This window comes from Canis lupus, chromosome 37 (genome assembly GCF_011100685.1).
Source record: "Canis lupus familiaris isolate Mischka breed German Shepherd chromosome 37, alternate assembly UU_Cfam_GSD_1.0, whole genome shotgun sequence".
Taxonomy (NCBI): domain Eukaryota; kingdom Metazoa; phylum Chordata; class Mammalia; order Carnivora; family Canidae; genus Canis; species Canis lupus.
Window position 1 is genome coordinate 6,511,804 of NC_049258.1, and position 17,916 is coordinate 6,529,719.

General features: G+C 39.3%; 1 protein-coding gene and 1 long non-coding RNA gene across 16 annotated transcripts in view; one reads left to right on the forward strand and one right to left on the reverse strand.

Moving 5' to 3' along the window:
• ANKRD44 (ankyrin repeat domain 44) overlaps positions 1–17,916 on the reverse strand; it is a 365,215-nt gene that overhangs the window by 132,392 nt on the left and 214,907 nt on the right. For all 15 annotated transcript variants that reach the window (XR_005385154.1, XR_005385155.1, XR_005385152.1 and 12 more), the window contains exons 15-16: positions 16,026–16,106; positions 12,573–12,684 (exon numbers count right to left, since the gene is read on the reverse strand). Coding sequence is in view for 11 of the 15 variants with exons in the window: in XM_038585235.1 (XP_038441163.1) it covers positions 12,573–12,684; positions 16,026–16,106 (193 nt within the window). In the remaining 4 variants the exon portion in view is untranslated. The remainder of the gene's footprint in view (positions 1–12,572; positions 12,685–16,025; positions 16,107–17,916) is intronic.
• Positions 1,543–16,793, forward strand: LOC119867921. Its single transcript, XR_005385162.1, has 3 exons — positions 1,543–1,847; positions 10,845–10,984; positions 16,744–16,793. It is a non-coding gene; the product is annotated as an uncharacterized LOC119867921 (long non-coding RNA).

The window sequence follows — 17,916 nt, forward strand, 5'->3', positions numbered from 1 at the left end:
GGACATCTGTGTCCAAAATGCTTTTTGGATGCTAATGGCAGGTACCACCATGGCTAGCATGAATAAGAGGGAGGGAAAACAGTGGGTGTCCTGTAGAAGCCAAGAGAAGTGCATAGAGCTCATGGGAAACATGTCAAAGGCTTTTCAGAATGAATTGGAGCCAAAGCTTGGATAGAATGGGAGGAGATAGGGCCAGAGAAGTGATTTGGGGATGGTTATTTTAATTCTATTATTACCATATGGGGAGCTAGGAAATGTGACATTTTGAGCCAATATTTACATTGTATATATTTTACTTCCCATATTCTCCTACCCCCACAGATCACAATCTCCTTAAAAATAATATTCATGCCTAATACATATTTATGTCAGCCATGGTTCTTAGCACGTTGCCCTGTAATTTATTCTGTATCTCCAGAAAGCAACCATCCTAAAGATAGATAATGTAAGAGAAGTCACACCTTGTAAGTCGTCCCAGTGGACCACCAGATGGGTTTTCCTGGAATCTGGGAAAAATAGCACCAGTGGTACAGGCTTTTAACTCCTGGACCCGTTACCAAGGGTATTCTGATTGACAAGGCTCTGGGTCTGAGGATAGAATACACGAGGTCACCAGAATTTGAGCTCATTGACTTCTACTCAATTCCTTGATTTTAACTTTATACTCAGGAAGAAGATTGCTGATCTTTATTCAGTTTGTAAAAATTGGATCTCCTATTTGGAAGGGAACATAGCTATAGCAAATGACATAAATCCCCTGGTTCTCTTGGCAGTTGGACTTTTCACATAAATTAATCAAGAATGTTCTTGCTTATCAGTCTCATGTGACTGATAAGGAGGACTAATAGCATTTATGAACTTGTAAAAGCTGATATATTGACCCTGATTTCCAACCTCACCAACTGTTAGTTAGTGCTGTTATAAAGCCTTACAAAGACCAGCACACAGGAAATACTAATTGAGTGTCATCTTTATTGTAATATTTCTTACACTTTAGAAAATATTTCTAAAGAGAGAATGATACCAAAACATGCTGCCTGTCTCAAATGATTGCTTTGGATTATTTCTTATACAATTTGTCTCACATCAATGTGAGGAATTTGAGATGCAAAGAAGATTGTTATTAACTAAAAAACCTTTATGGAATTAAAAAAAACTTTTGTGTGTGAGATAAATCATGTGTTTCAAAAACTGCAAGTTTTTCCTAGAAAAAAAAAACTCTGTGAGGTTGTGACTATGCTAAATTGCCTTCCCAGTTACCAAGTGAATTTTATCGTTTAGTATTTAACAAAACTACTTCCCAAGTGCTGAATGGCACAGAATTTAAATCCAGTGATGTTACCACCTAGATTATAAGTATCTGCTCATACAAGAAAATAAATCTCAGTTATTGCTCAGCGATTTGGTTTTTCCAACTATCCCTTTCAGCTGTTACAAATGGCTGAGCCTCTTCTCTCCTTTGGAATCTTAGAAAGGCTCTTTGTTCTTTGTGACAATCGTAACCCTATGACCTGAAGGCACAGGTGTCTATGTCAGCTCTTATCCTGACCAACCAATGCTCAGGCTTCTACATTTCCTGTTACTGAATGAGGATCAAGAGGAGGAGTGATTATTACAGGGACCTGATCTAGATTTCACAAATGACAAGTCTTTGGCAGCTGCTAAGGATAAGGCATCTTTGGAGAACAATCTTGCTTGGGAAGTCACTTCTCCCCCTGCCCCTCCCTACCCCCTAGGCCGCAAGAGGTCATCCCTGGCAGCTGTTCTTAAAAGGAGAGTGGGGCCAGGCTGACAGCAGCTGTTACAAAGATACTGAACAGAGAATCCAGGAGGAAGGCTGGGTCCAAGTAAGAGTGCTTTTCTGAAAATATGTGCTAAAGTCCAGGGGTCCGTGCTGCAGTGGGATGTACTTGACAGCTGTAGCTTGGGTCATTTTATTTCTCACTAGGTGGGTAATGCTATAAGGTAGCTCTGCTCTCCTGACAGAAGAAGGAAAGGCCACTGTAGTGAAGACAGGGCAGTTGTAAACGATATTGTATCTTTATTTTGATGTCCACATGTTCATTGTAGTATATAACAAGGCAACTGATTTTTGTTATATTTATTTTGTATCCTGTGACCTTGCTACACTATGAGCTCTAGGACTTTTTTTTCTCTTGATTGCTTGGATTTCCTATGTAGACAATCATGTTGTCCACAAATTTACTTTTTCCTTTCTGATCTTTATGCCTTTTTTTTTTTAAGATTTTATTTATTTATTCATGAGAGAGAGAGAGAGAGAGAGAGAGAGGCAGAGATACAGGCAGAGGGAGAAGCAGGCTCCATGCAGGGAGCCCGATGTGGGTCTCGATCCTGGGACTCCAGGATCACGCCCTGAGCTGAAGGCAGGCACTAAACCGCTTAGCCACCCAGGGATCCCTCTTTATGCCTTTTATTTCCTTTTCTTGCTTTTTTTTTTTTTTTTGCTCTGGCTAGCACCTTCAGCACAATGTTGATTAAGAGTGGTGAAAACAGACATCCTTGCCTTGTTCCCAGCTTTAGGGGAAAGCATTCAGTTTTTTACCATTAAATACAACGTTAGTTGTTCTTTTTTGTTGTTGTTTTTGTTGTTGTTGTTGTTAGTTGTTCTTTATGGAGTTGTTAGAAGCTTTTTATCAAAATTGAGAAACCTCCCCTCTATTCCTATTTTTCTGAGAGTTGTTTAAAAGAATCTATTCAAGATGTTGAATCTTTGAAAGGTGTTGAACTTTGTTATAATTTTCTGCATTGACATAATCATGGGATTTTTCTTCTTTAGCCTATTAAAATGGTGAATTGGTGTCAGGGTATTAGCTTCATAAATGAATTGGAAGGTACTCCCTTCTCTTCCATTTTTTCAAAAAACATTTTGCAGAATTGGTATTAATTCTTTAAGTATTTAGTAGAAGTCTCCAGTGAAATCATCTGAACCTGGATATTTCTTTTGGGAGAGTTTTAAAATTCAATTTTCTAAGTAGTTATAGGGCTATTCAAATGATCCACTTTATACTGGTTAAGTTGTGGTAATTTATGTTTTATGACTAATTGACCCATATCACCTAAGTTGTTAAATATATGTGTAGAGAGCTAGTCACAATATCCCTTTATTATCCTCTGATGTCTGAAAGGTCTCTAGTATTATCCTGTTTCATTCCTGATTTGGGAATGTGTCTTTCTTTCTTTCTCTCTCTCTCTCTCTCTCTCTTTGGGTCAGTCTCAGTAGAGGGTTTTTTTCAATTTATTAATCTTTTCAAAGAATCAGATTTTTAAAAATTTATTTCTCCATTTTTTTAATGTTTCAATTTTATTTACTTCTGCTCCCATCTCTATTATTTCCTGTTTCTGTTTATTGGGGCTTTATTTTTCTCTTCTTTTTCTAAATTGTGGTGGAGACTTAGATTATTGACTTGAAACTTTTCCTCTTTTCTACTGTAAGCATTTAGAATTATAAATTTTCTTCTCTGGTAATTTACCTGTGTCCTCAAATTTTGATTTGCTGGATTTTTTCTTTTCATTCAATTCAGTGTATTTGGAGGGAGGGTCGGATTCTCTTGAGATGATTTTCTTTGACCCATGATTATTTAGAAGGCTGTTATTTGATTACCAAGCATTGGAAATTTTTCCTAGCATGTTTCTGTCACTGATTTCTAGTTTTATTCCATTGTGGTAGCAGAACACAGTTTATATGATTTCAATTCTTCTACATTTGTTGAGGTTTGTTTAATGGTTCAGGATATCCTGGTGAATGTTCCGTGGACACCCAAAAAATACACATTCTGTTTTTGTTGGGTGGAGTGTTGTATAAATGTCAATTAGATCCTCTTGGTTGAGAGTATTCTTGAGCTTTTCTATGTGCTTGATGATTTTTCTGTCTAGTTGTTCTATCGATTATTGAGAGAGAAGTGCTAAAGTCTCCAACTGTAATTGTGGATTTCTCTTTTCAGTTAATTGATTTTGGTTTCACATATATTACAGCTCTGTTGTTTGGTGCATACACATTTAGGACACTCTCCTTCAATGGGTTCCAATCTTTACTGGGCTGCCTTCCTAGTATCTTCTCCTTGGGCTCCAGCCAAATTAGACTACCTTCCTGCCCTACCCAGGACAACGCAATGGGTTTTTAACTGATTGGGAAGGAAGGAATGAAGGAATGAAGGAATGAAGGAAGGAAGGAAGGAAGGAAGGAAGGAAGGAAGGAAAGAAGGAGGGAAGAAAGACCAGATTAAATTTTTCAGGCTTTTAAATCATATTCTCTTTAATAAATCTTCTTTTCTCCTATATCATTGAGTCCTTAGAAGCTCCCATCCCAAAAGCAACAATTCCCCTTCTTTGAGGCCCCTCGTGCTCACTATCCATCTGGAAGAAATTACAGGAAATGTGTATGTGTGGGTGTGTGTATAGTTTTAATTTGGTGGATGTCTTTATATCAGTTTGACACATTTGTATAGGTTTTCAGATCTTGAGGAAGAAAAAACTGGAGGGGATATTACAATAAAACAAATTGGTGCTGGGAAGTAATCAAATCTAAAGGAAAGAACAAACCACAGAAAAGTAAATTTTCATTTCTTCTCTCGTCTGTGTCTTTTCTATAAAATACCTTCCTAACTAACAGGACAGTCACTATAATAGTTATAAACTAGCACTTAAGTTGTATCACTAAGTCAGGCTTCATCATTCATAAGTGTATTTCATTTGTTCAACAATTTGAGGTCCCTGATAAGTGCTTGGCATTACTAGAACCTCTGTCTTATAAAGTTAGTATTTAAACCCACATACATTTAAAGGATAATAGTTTATTCTTCCTTAGAGCTTGGCATTAATCTTTCCTAAAACAATAATTCTAAGTGTGTAACTCTGTACTAGACCAGAGAGTCACACACTAACTTTATTCTCCTTTTCCCAATACCCATCTAATTTCCTTTATGAGGCTACTTCTTTTCCTGCCTCCTCAGATAAAATCTCCAGCTAATAATAAAAAGTTCTCTGGACACTTTAGTTATAGGCATAACTTCCTATCAGTAAGTAGTAACCTACTCCAGCATAGTAATCACAAACTCTGAATGATGTTTAATGTTGAAGCTTCCCTATGCCTCTCACAAAGCCTGCGGTGGGGAAGGAAGGAGACAAGGCTGACTTCTCTGTCCTGAGCCTAGGGCTTCTCCTCTTCCTTTCTCCTCATTGTCTGCCTCTGCCTCCTCCAGGACTGGGAGAGACAGGAGGAAAGGAAGATGCAGGAGGAGACACAATGGTCTGGCACCCTTCTGGCAGTGACATTCTCCATCTGGGATGCTTATGTAGGCTCTGAGCAACCTCCCAGCACTGGAACCTCTCACAGTTTTCTCTCCCAATGTGAACACATCTGTCTGTTGGTAGCTCGCATTCCCTTCCCCCTGCCCCCCACCTCGCCAAGTACCCCTGGGTCCCCTCATTCTTGAATAGGATCCAGGAGAACTCCAGGCCACCTTTGGCCCTTGGCTCACCTGTGGACATTGGGAAATATACACTTTTGACCCATCTTTGGTGAGGATGGAGTAGCTCTCAAACCTATCTCTTTTTATTTAATTTCTGGCCAGGTCAGAGCTACACAGTCTTTAGATTTATCATATGCTAGTCCACCTGGCCCCTAAATTGTGTGGGACACATATCAAGTATCCAAGAAATCTTGAAGCTTCTGTCAATGGGCTTGGGGTCAGGAGAAATCATCCTTATCCCCTGCTATGGTGGGAGGGGAGCAATAGTAGGATATATAGCAGAGCCGTCTCCAAAGAGATCTGCCCTCGGATTTCCAACTTCTTAAATGGGTAAGGGGGTCACGGGTTGAAACACTGATATTCCACTGTAAAATGTAGAAGCAATGGCCCCACTGTCCTGGGCCGTCAACAAAAGGTGAAACTGAAATTGTTTATTCTAATATACTCCACTGAATGATTCCTTCATCAGTCACCAAATTCACTCATAGTAAAGACAAAAATTTTTTTCCTGCTATATTACAAAGAAGTAAATGAAACACTTCGTCCTAAAATATTGTCTATTCCACTCTTCTGAACATAGACTCATGACACATGCTGATTCGAATTCTGTGGTTTATATTTATATTCCCAGCCTAGCTGGCTACCAGTGGCATCAAAAGATCTGTGCCCATCCCTCTATTCCCTTCCTTAATGAGAGTTTCCTGTAAGATTTTATGTTTCTGTTCAACTAAATTAGAAGAAAAAAACAAGACCAGCATTGTTAAGATTTCCTCTGCCCATTGGAAGTCGGCCTGCTTGGGGGTCATATACACTTTCAGGTCCATCTCTAAGAAGCACCTCTGGGGAAGGGAAAAAAACAAGTGATCACAGACTTGTTTGGGACTGGGGTACAAGTTTGCTGGTTTTTCATCTTTTCATATTCAGATAACTGCTTAGAAACCCTACTCTTTATAACTCTTCTTCTGAACCCGACTTTCTTAGTCTTGAGAAGCTAAATTAGACCTTGCCGATATAAGTACATCTTCTACGGAGCCACGTTTCCTAAGGTCCTATGATAAACACAAGAAACAACTCAAAACATTGAGTAGTTTATTTGAAAGCAGCATAATCTTAGTGTTCAGTTGCCCAGATATAGTTATCTCCAGAGAATCCCAGAAACTCCTAGGACAGACGTGCAGGGGCATCTGTCCCCGTCATGTACTCTCACAGTTGAAGTTCAAGTTAGCTCAGAACAGAGAAAGGAGGAGAAGGTCCCAGAGAAGCAGCCAAATTCCAAGTAATTTGGCATGGTATAATCTCGGACTGAACTTAATCACTGGCCTAGAGTTTTCAAACAATCTTTCTAAATTTCTGCAGGCAATTTACGTAATTACATTGGCGCATACATTTTTTCCATTTCAATAACCAAGCCACAAAGATCTTTATGTTCACAGACAAATCTTTAATATTGTAAAAGAAAAAGAGCACGCCAATATAAGCTCACGAATTCCAAATAGGGGCATGATTCTGTAATTTTTCCCTTCAGAGCCAGTAAGAATGCATTCCAGATAGAGGAAAAAGAGAGGCATAGGGCTCTCCTTTGCCAACTCCCTTCCTCCACTTAGACATGAGACGCTTTACTAGTCAAGTCTCTGCCATTCTGCTTTGATATTTTGCCCAACTGAATATGACTTATCACAGCTCTCAGCATATATTTGTGGGGAGATTTGTGCTTGCACCCATACTACATACATTTTTTTTATCACAACCAGCTGAGAACACAGGCCTGAGTAGGCAGACTTAGAAGAATACTGAACCTTGGCCATTCCATCAGGGCTAAGGGGTTCATACTGCTTTCTGGAAGTTGTTTGCTAGTGGAATGAATTCAATATAACTTTATATAAGGGAAATAGAGTGAAAACAACTAAAATAATTTCTGTTCCTTTTTGATTATAGCAAAATAGACTGAACACAAAGCATGGTTTATAAATTCTAAGCTTACGATCACAGACAGCAGCCAGAAACCATGAATGCCAAGTAAACCCGTACCAAGTTAAATGTCAGAGTCAAATAAAATCTGCATCAAAATTAATGATACGTATTTAATGACATGCATAATCACAGTAATTGCTCAACTAGATGGGAACAGAGGCAAAAGACAAATTTCACCAGCCTTACAAATCAGCTGGCTCTGAAGGCCACCCATCAGCTTCAATGTCATACCAACTCTCAAAGGACAAAGGCCCTCGTCTCTCAGGGAAGGCTCAGGGGCTGAGCCCTACTCTATTCCTTCCATAGGCCAGAAACACAGCCTACGGAGTGTGACATAAAGAAATGACTCCATCCATAATTCCTGCTTGGAGGTTCCAGTAAGCCCTTCAGACCTATTAGAAACCTGTCTTTCTCTGGTGTAATTCCAGCAGAGTCAGGACCAGTCTGTTAAAAGGATGACCCCCTAGGAGGACAGGGTATTTGTGTGGTGAGATAAAGGAGCAAACTGGCATGGGCAGTGCTGAATCTGAGAAATGCACCTTCTGGTGCACACTGGCTAATTGGTTTGATTTCCTAATATGTAGCACGCCAAGAATGGGAGTTGTAAGGAATATGAGGGCATTGTGGTACAAGAGAGAGAAAGGGAGTATAAATTAGAAAAGATGTCTCTCAAAACCCCCACTTCTTATATGAAGAACAAGCTTTATTCTCATCACAAGGAAAAAAATCTTTCTTTTCTTTTTTTTCTTTTTTTTTCTTAAAATTTTATTTATTTATTTGAGCTGGGAAGGGGCAGAGGAAGAGGGGGAAGCAGAATCCCAAGCAGACTCTACAATGAGTGTGGAGCCTGACGTGTGGCTCAATCTCTAACCCAGATTCATGACTTGAGCCAGAATCAAGAGCTGGATGCTTAACCAACTGAGCCACCCAGACACCCCTCTTTTTCTTCTTTTGTGTGTGTGTCCACATAAGGTAATGGATGGTCACTAAACTTATTGTGGCAAACATTAAATAATATATGTAGGTCAAGTCATTATGCTGTACACCTTTTTTTCAAAGTTTTTTTTTAAAGAGGTTTATTTATTTGAGAGAGAGAGAGTGTGAGGGGAGGGACAAAGGGAGAGGTAGAGAGAGAATCTCCGGTAGACCCACTGAGAGCAGAGCTCAATGCAGGGCTCCATCTCAAGACCCGAGATCATGATCTGAGCAGAAGCCAAGAGTTGGAAGCTCAACTGACTGAGCCATCCAGGCACCCCCATTATGCTGTACACCTTAACCTTTTATGTTGTATGTCAAGTATATCTCACTATAATTAAAAGAAAATAAATAATTAGGTGGCATTTCTGGCATGTGACAAACACGCAGGAAATGCCATTCATTAGTGGTGGCCTCAGCCACTCCCAAATCCATTCACAGCTCTGAGCCAGCAGTAAAACTAAGACGGCTGCAGTCGTCTGGCTCTATGATGCTAGTCCTTGGGGGGAGCCCAGGATTGTGTTTTGTTTTGAGTGAGACGGAGAAGGTACAAGAATGCTGATAGCTTATTTAGGATCTCTGCTTAGTTGAACCACACCCTAGAGGAATTTTAGGACACATTCCAAAATGGAAATATACAGAACTTTTGATCCAAACACAATAATCCAAGGTAATGAGGAGTATTTTCATCCTGTGTTATAAAACCACTCACGTCCTTTCCTGAAAGCAAATAATGATGACATTTCTACCAATTTATATTGATAATCTGGCTTTTTCAGGTGACACTGCAAATTAAGATCAATGGATACCTCCCCTACCTACTTCTGAACGTCTTAAAATTGCCAAGAATAATCATCTCTTCGTAAATCACACAGGGCAAGTTTTGATACAGTCAAAGGGATAATTTCATTATTACACAGAACTTGCAAAACTTCCCTGTGAACAGAAAAACTTTCCATTGGATAAAAGAAATAATGGCCCTAAAATGGCTTTCCTGAAAGGGGAAAATAATATGAAATATATTATTCACATAGAAAGAAAATATTGCACAATAATTATTCTCAGAGTTACTTATACTATGGGATTAAAGATAACTCCTCAAAGTACTTTAAAACAGCAAAGTTATTAAGACTATAATAACTTTGTAATTAAAGTTCGTATGTCCAATTACGACATGTGGTTTTCATAGAGAAAACCAATTAAAAACAGCTGTGTCTTAAGTACATTTTGGAATGTAGGCTCATAATGGGTAATAACAATAAGCCTTCACGCTGCCACCAATTGCTAAACACATACACATGCACACACAGGTTTGTGAGGAGCCTTTCTTTCTTTCTTTAAGGATTTTATTTATTTATTCATGAGACACACAGAGAGAGAGGCAGAGACACAGACAGAGGGAGAAGCAGGTTCCATGCAGGGAGCCCGACGTGGGACTCGATCCCAGGACTCTGGGATCACACCTTGAGCCGAAGGCAGACACTCAACTGCTAAGCCACCCAGGCATGCCGTGTGAGGAGCCTTTCTTATGTGGGTCCTAAACAGAGCCCTATTTGCAGATAGGTCTAGATCAGCTTCTATAGCAGTGCTGCTGTTAGAAGGCAGGAGTGATACTGTCCTATATCTTAACCAGTTCCTACCAAGCTTTTGCTCTATGCTGAACAGCCTTGGGTGGTGGTGGAGCTTTGCCCTGCAATGGGAGGCAGCATGGTGTGGGAAACATTTCTGGTTTTTTTAAGATCAGGAATTCCAATTCATGATCTTGCTTCATCCACTGACCAGAGCTATGTCTTTGGTACAGACCAGTTACTCCCCCTATGGTTTGGTTGGCTCATCTGTAAGATAAGGGATTGCCCCTTGTCGTTTGTGGTTCTCCATGAAAGTCCATCTTATAGAAGGCTATGAAATCACTGGCTTTCTACATCTTCCTATGGAACTGGGTAGTTTTAAAATATGTCTACAAATTCTTTGACATTCTTCTCTTGGAATGTGAAGTCTACTTTTCCTCTCTGGAGTGACCCTGTAGGACTTTCAAGATTCGATCATTAAGGGTGATATTGTCTTTCTCTCACTCTTTCTCATTCTGGCTCTCTCCCACTCTCTTCTGGAGCAGATACCTTTAGATCCCTGAGCCGCCAAGTAAGATACCTAACTACTCTGAAACCACCATGCTAGAGAAAACCACATAAAGAATTTCCACAGAAGTGATCTGAGCCTTACAACCCAGGTGATTGACATATAAGTAAGAAGACTTTGAGATTATGCCAGCCCCAGACATTGTCTATAATCTCATGGGATACCTTTAACTGGAACAGCCCAGCTCTTCCTGAATTCCTGATTCACAGAAACAGAGATACTAAATAATTAGTTGTTTTAAGCCACTAATTTTGGGGGTGATTTGTTATGCAGGCACAATAACTAGAAGAGAAACTCTGATGGAATCAAAACTAGAGGGGAAAAAAATGCTACTCCAAGGTCAAATAAGGAAATCTTTAGCATCCACAAGAACCTCAGGAAAAAAGACACAGAAGTCTTTGAGGATGATGAAGGTAAGTACAATTCACCAATAAATGCCACACATGGCAACACTAGAATAATCAACTCTTTATTTCCAATCACCTCTTCATTTTCAAATGTTTATGAACATTTTCCCCACATTCATATTAAGTGAAATATAGTAAAAATGACCCTAAGAGGGAGCACCTGGGTGGCTCAGTCGGTTGGGCAACCAACTCTTGGCTTCAGCTCAGGTCATGGTCTTGGCATTGTGGAATCAAGTCTTGTGTGGGGCTCTGTGCTCAGTGGGGAGTCTGCTTGAAGATTCTCTCCCTCTGCCCCTCCCCCTATCTCTGAAAAATACTCTCTCTCTGAAATAAATAAATCTTAGGAGAAAAAAAAAAAAAGAATAACCATAAGTGGAACCCCTTAAATCTAGCAGCAAGGTCAAAGGTAAAGGAAACTAACTGGGACATCGTTCAGGCATTTCTATGTAGGCACTGACACAACTGCCTGCTGCCTTTCTGTCTTGTGCCTTCTATAATAGACTGTGCAGTGGATAAAGTGCAAATGTTTTCCCAGGTACACCTCTCATTAACTCTGAAAAGTAGTTTTTAAAAGGACAAGGAGAAGAGGCGGAGTCTAGTTAGGAAGGTGGCACATACCATTGGTCCAAAGTTAAAGAGTTCGGGATACCCCATGTATCCTGGTGAAACTGACCCAAGGGTGATGCTTAGGAGATGACAAATGGTGGCCCGCAGGCAGGATTTAACCACAAATCCATGTTTTTTCTTCCTGATCCATTCAGTATTTTCAAAATAGGAAATTTCACATAAAAAGCCTAGATTTCTAGTTTCTCTTGAAACAATGGACTTCAATCCTACATATGAATTACCACCTGGTCTCCATCACTGGAGCTGACTGGCTGTTTCTCCCTTTAAACATAACACTTTCTATTTGCCACAATCCACGCTACTCCCTATTACTCTATACTTGGGCTCACTTCACTTGTTAACTTTACATTTCTGCCTCTGTGGTCATTTAGGTTCATGTCTGGTAACCTACATCAAAAGAAGAGTTTCTGACTCCAAATCCCCAGATGTTTTTTGGTAACCATAGGTTTGAAATTTTTGGTGGTTCTGAAATTCCAATAAATTCTGCTGTTGTGCCCTTGCCAATTTCTTCCCCTAAAGTACAAACATGGGATCATGACAAACATATTCCTAACAGTTATGTAAATCCTCTTACAACACTGTTACTGAATATTAGGGTGATAAGTGACTTCGGAAAAATATACTGAGCTATTTTGATACACCCAAATTATCTTTGAAATACAAACTGTCCTTATGGCAGTCAAACATTCCTAGTCCAAGTTAAAATGGAAAAGAAGCAACTGCTAGTCAGCTGTGAGATTAGGATGGACAGAAACAGAACAAGATCTACATACTGTAAAAAAAAAAAAAAGAACAACTTAATTACCATAAAATATCTTTAAGACAATTTCTAGTAAGGACTTCATTAGGCAATGAGGACATTTGTGAGAAATGAAAACCAGCATTTGCAGGGTTGAATGTGTGTGTGTGTGTGTGTGTGTGTGTGTGTGTGTGTGTGTTAGAGAAAACAAAACAAGACAGAACTCACCAATTCCAGACATTGTCTGTGGCCATAGGCAGCAGCATAATGTATGCTGTTATAACCTTCCTTGTCCCGAATGGATGGATTTGCATCATTTTGAAGCAGGAACTCTAGACATCTGTAAGTATAAAAATGAGGTGTTATTTTAGAAAACATCTCTAGAGCAAAAGCAATAATCAATGTAAATATTTTCCTATTATGAATGTTCCACAAAGCACTTTGTGAATTTAAGTGTTTCTTTAAAAATCCTACAACGAGGGTTTATATACTGGAAATTTTATATGTGTGTTGTGTGTGTGTGCGTGTGTGTGTGTGTGTTTCCATCTTTATTTCAGCTTAAAACAGCCACTCTAGAATTCAGGAAAGGCTTTAGGAACAAGGAGTAGTTAAGTGTATTGAGAGAGGGAAAAATTTTCCATGACTATCACCTCCCCACTGAGTTGTTTTAATGTCATATAAATATTGCATATTAATCCATACACAGGTTCATGTCTGGACCATTCCTTTACAATAATCCATTTGTCTCTTTCTGCATTGATACCAAAATGTTTCAGGGTTGGGTTTTTTTATATATATATATATATATATAGCTGACATATAATGTTTTATTAGTTTCAGGTGTACAACACAGTGATTTCACAATTCTATATATTTAAGTGTAGTCACCCTCTGTCACCATACAATGTTATTACAATGTTATTGACAGTATTCCCTATGCTGTACTTTTCATCTTCATGACTTATTTATCTTACAACTAGAAATCTGTACCTCTAATGCCCTTCATCTAGTTAGCTCATCCTTCCACCACGTCCCCTCCAGCAACCACCAGTTTGTTCTCTGTATTTGTGAATCTATGTCTGGTTATTTTGTTTGTTTGTTTTTTCATTTGTTTTGTTTTTTAGATGCCACACATAAGTGAAATCATGTAATATTTGTCTTTCTGACCTATTTTTTCCTTTTCACCTTAAAGTACAGAACCCGTGATTACTGAAATAATGAGTTTTAGAGCTCCATGCCCAAAAGATGAAGTCTCAAATTTAACAAAGAAGTGGTCAGGCCATTTGCAACAAGAGAAGGGGATTTAATCTTAGCCTTGCTATTGGAGACTCTACCATCAATGAAAAGGTTGGAAAATAAAAGCTAGAAAGAATAAGAAAACAACAACAAGAAACAACAACAAGGAAAAAAAAAACAAGATAATTTCAGTTTTATATCTGTGACAGTGGGACAAATATGTCCTTTACAAGGTCAAGCTGATTCAATTTCACATTCAAATCAAAATTCTCATATACTCAAATCATACTGAAATTAAAAATATGCAATAGAAGCATATACATTAAATTAGGCCTTCTAAGGGAAAATTTCTATAGTTTACTCAAACACTATTTTTGGTTTTGTTTTTACTTTTCTTTTTAAGTTTTTATTTTAATTCCAGTTAGGTAACATATGGTGTTTTATTAGTTCCAGGTATACAATATAGTGATTCAACACTTCATACATCATCCTATGACTCAAAAACTTTAAAAGTTTTTCACCTATCTTTTGGCATAAGGCAAAGGAGTAAATAAATCACACATAAACACAATTAAATCAGATATTTTAATTTCTAGAGCAGCTGATGAAAGACATAATTTTTTTAAAGCAAATATCTACCTCTCACATGATTTATCCATAAAATGTTCCATAATAAATCAAACTAATATTGGAGTTCTAATATCATGCTGTCTTTGGTAATTTGCCCCTTAAAAGGAAGTCTTTTTTTTTTTTTTTGGTAATTAAATGCCCATGGACAGGATCCTTAGTATGACTCATTTTAAACTGAATTCGGCTCTTGGAACAAAAATCATTCAATAGGAATAGCATTCTAGTGGACACACAATCCCTAGCTTCTGGAAGAATTACATTCTAAAAATCAGCTGGCAAATTTAATACGCAATTTGGAAAACACCTGGAGTTGCCCCCAAAGAGTTATTTACCCCAGGATATGGCTGTACTACCAACAGAAAAAACAACAGTACTGTAGAATTTGAATATTCTCCATATTTTTTCCATATTGTTTCCATAAATTCCGGTTTTAACTAAGAATGCTTATCTTTTCTCCTCCCAGGGTCATGGCTAGCAATTTTGGGACCTAAGCTATAAAATCAAGACATGCACATTAAGTCAGAAATATATTTGGATGAGGGGTATAGCCTCTGCATGAAAGAGCTCTCAGGCAAGGTGATTCCCAGCCTTCTGCTTGTCCTTCTCCCCTCCACCCCATCAGCAATAAGAGGGTTTTCCTGGCACAGGGCACACTTACATTTCACTGAGAAGGTGGCGTTTGCTGAGGTGCTTAAAATCCTATCTCTGAATATTGTTAAGTTTGAATATCTTTGAATATCCTTAACTTTCTTTGAATATCATTAAGTTTCCAATATCAGGGTAAAACCTTGGTCTGCTTTATGCATGGCTATGTGTCCTGTCTGCACCCTAGGAACAGCCAAAGTTATGTCCCACCACCCGTATCAGGGCCACATTCTCTAACTTCCCCCTCCCACCATGATCTGGACATGGGAGGATAGCCCATGTGGGCAGTGGGAAGAGCCTAGAGGGGACACAAGCCTTTAGGTCACAGAGAAATTGGTTCCTTCGACAGCTGGAGAAGAGAATAAGTAAGTTAAGAACTGTGTGCGTGCAGACTCAGAGCACTCCATCCACCAGGTCCCACAGAGCAGGACACAAAGTGTGGGCAGCACTCACTCATTTGTTCATTTATTTAACAAACAGTTCCTACACACCAGCGACCCGTTGGACTCTCCGCTGGGCAGAGCATGACCTTGGCGCCATGCCTTGTTGCACAGGAAGGACTCTCAAGGGACAAAGCATTAGAGCTTCCTGCGCTCAGCACCCCCTGGGTGATGGCAGTAACTCCAGCCCTTGTCACAGTCCTGGCTAAGTCTCTATCAGAAGCCAGAGAGAGGCAGGTGGGATGAGGTGGGGCAGGGGCAGCTGTCAGTGAGCTGATGTGTGTGTTGGGGAAGGAGGGGAGTGCACAGCCAGTGTACTTCACACTGAAATCTCAAAACATCTATTTCTAGAACCTCCTAAATAGTTATCTCCAGGTCATTAGAGGATAGCCTAAGGCCCCAAGAGGAGGCTTAAAATGTTGCCTGAGGCATATGATACATGGCAGAGTCAAAAATGACATCCAAGACACCTATTCCTGGAAACTGCTGACCCATCCCAGTGATGGTCTCATCAAAGGTTTCAATTTTAGGAAGAGTTCCTTGTGTGAAAATAGCATAATTGGAGGACATATTAAAAGAATCATTTCTTCTTCGTTAAAGGCAAGCCCATGTTACTTCCTCAAGATCCCAAATAAAGCCCCAAAATAGTAAGGCTGGCTACGTGGCAGCCCAGAAAAGCAGACAAGCATCAGTAACCACATCTTGGGCTTTAGACTGAGAAGAAACTTACAATGCGGCTTCCTTTTCCTTCAGCTCTCTGGCTCTTTCAAGTTCTTCTGAATTTTCATGGGCATTTCCTAAGATAGTCTTACTTCTCAGCATAAGGGAAAGGAAAAAAAAAATACAATTATTTACTTTAATGGCCAAGTTGTTAACGATTTTGATACAACTTATATCTCAATGACTTTTCCCCCAACCCAAAAGAAATAAGCACTACTAATTTTTTATTGGGGATATATGTGGTTCTCTTACAGGCCTTCCAGGAAATCTATTCTCTCCCAAGGAACCCAATTGAGAACATGACTTCCCTAGAACTTCCACCAGGTATTAGCGAGTGAGACATCAAGTTGTCCACCCTTCCATAAATACCCTAAACTCCCCAAGTAAATAGGAAGTGATGTAGTTGGAACTTTCCTGATTCCTACCACATTCCTTGCTGCCTCTTGACAGTTTAGCATCTCATTTATCCAGGAATGGGGTTCTAGTCACCCCTCAACTGCCAGAGCAATTCTTCATCACCTAGGATTCGTTTTTCAGCTCTTAACACATGAAGGATACTTGTTCCTCCATTCTTTCTAAGTGGACAGCATAGAGCCTACTATGGAATAGATGCTCAATAAATGTTTGTTGAATTAATAACCTGCCTGGCTATGAGGTCCTGACTGTGGTTACATCAGACTTGCCAATATTATATACATATAAAGAGAAATATAAACAATGTTTTCCAGGGACACCTGAGTGGCTCAGTGGTTGAGCATCTGCCTTCGGCTCAAGTCATGGTCCTGGGGTCCTAGGATCGAGTCCTGCATCGGGCTCCTTGCAGGGAGCCTGCTTCTCCCTCTGCCTATATCTCTGCCTCTCTCTCTGTGTCTCTCATGAGTAAATGAATAAACAGTGTTTTCCAGACTGGCAATATGGATCATAATCCATTAAAAAATTGTGAAATCAGTTTAGTGGGTTGCAGTATTTCATTGCTTTTTTAAAATAAAAAAAAAACAAAATAAGAGAGAAAATAACAGAATGCATCACACTTAGTAAAGGTAAATATGATTTTGTGAATTTTTTCTTCCTTTATATATATATACATATATATATATACACATAACACATATATATATATATATTTAAAACATACATATTGGAGTATGTACACTGGGTCATGATGTAAAATGTATTTCTTACTGTGGGTCACTGTAAAGTCTCTGAAAGTTAAGAGAAGAATTCAGCGTTGACCCAGAATCAATTCCATAGCACAGCGCCCCAAGTAAGTCAATAGTTCTCCAAACAGGGTCACCATAAAGCATTCCTATGAAGGAGGCCCTGGTCCTCGAGTCTTTGAGAACAATCTCATAAACTGTAGGCAGGCACCTCTCCTTCCTTTCCCACCTGAACTGTTCACTTACTTCTGCTTTCTATTCCTGGACACCTAGAATCCCAACATATCTGGGGCATCCAATTTCCTGTCCTCCAGCTCCTGAAAGAGCATTCGTGCCCAGGTTTGGAACAATGGTGCCCATTTTACGCATATTGCATTTGAAGGCTATTGGGCTTTACATAGCCGGATACTTCTGCCACGTGACGTATTTATTAGCAAATGTAAGTTTGAGGGCAAATGAAGCGCTTAAGTGGCAATGATGAAAACTGTAGGATATGACAAAATAAATTACAATCGATTCTGAATGAACCAAAAACCTGGGCTTGACAGCCCTACTTGGCATTCACCCCAAAGACCAGAGGAAAGAAACAATGGGGCAGTGACACATAATAATCAAACATTAAGAGAGCAGAATGGGAAAGCCCGGCGTCAGAGATGAGGCAATTCTGACTCCTCTGGGTCTGGATGAGAGAGATTCTTCATTCACAGTTTCCATGAGGCAGAATGAAGAATTCTTAGCAAATCC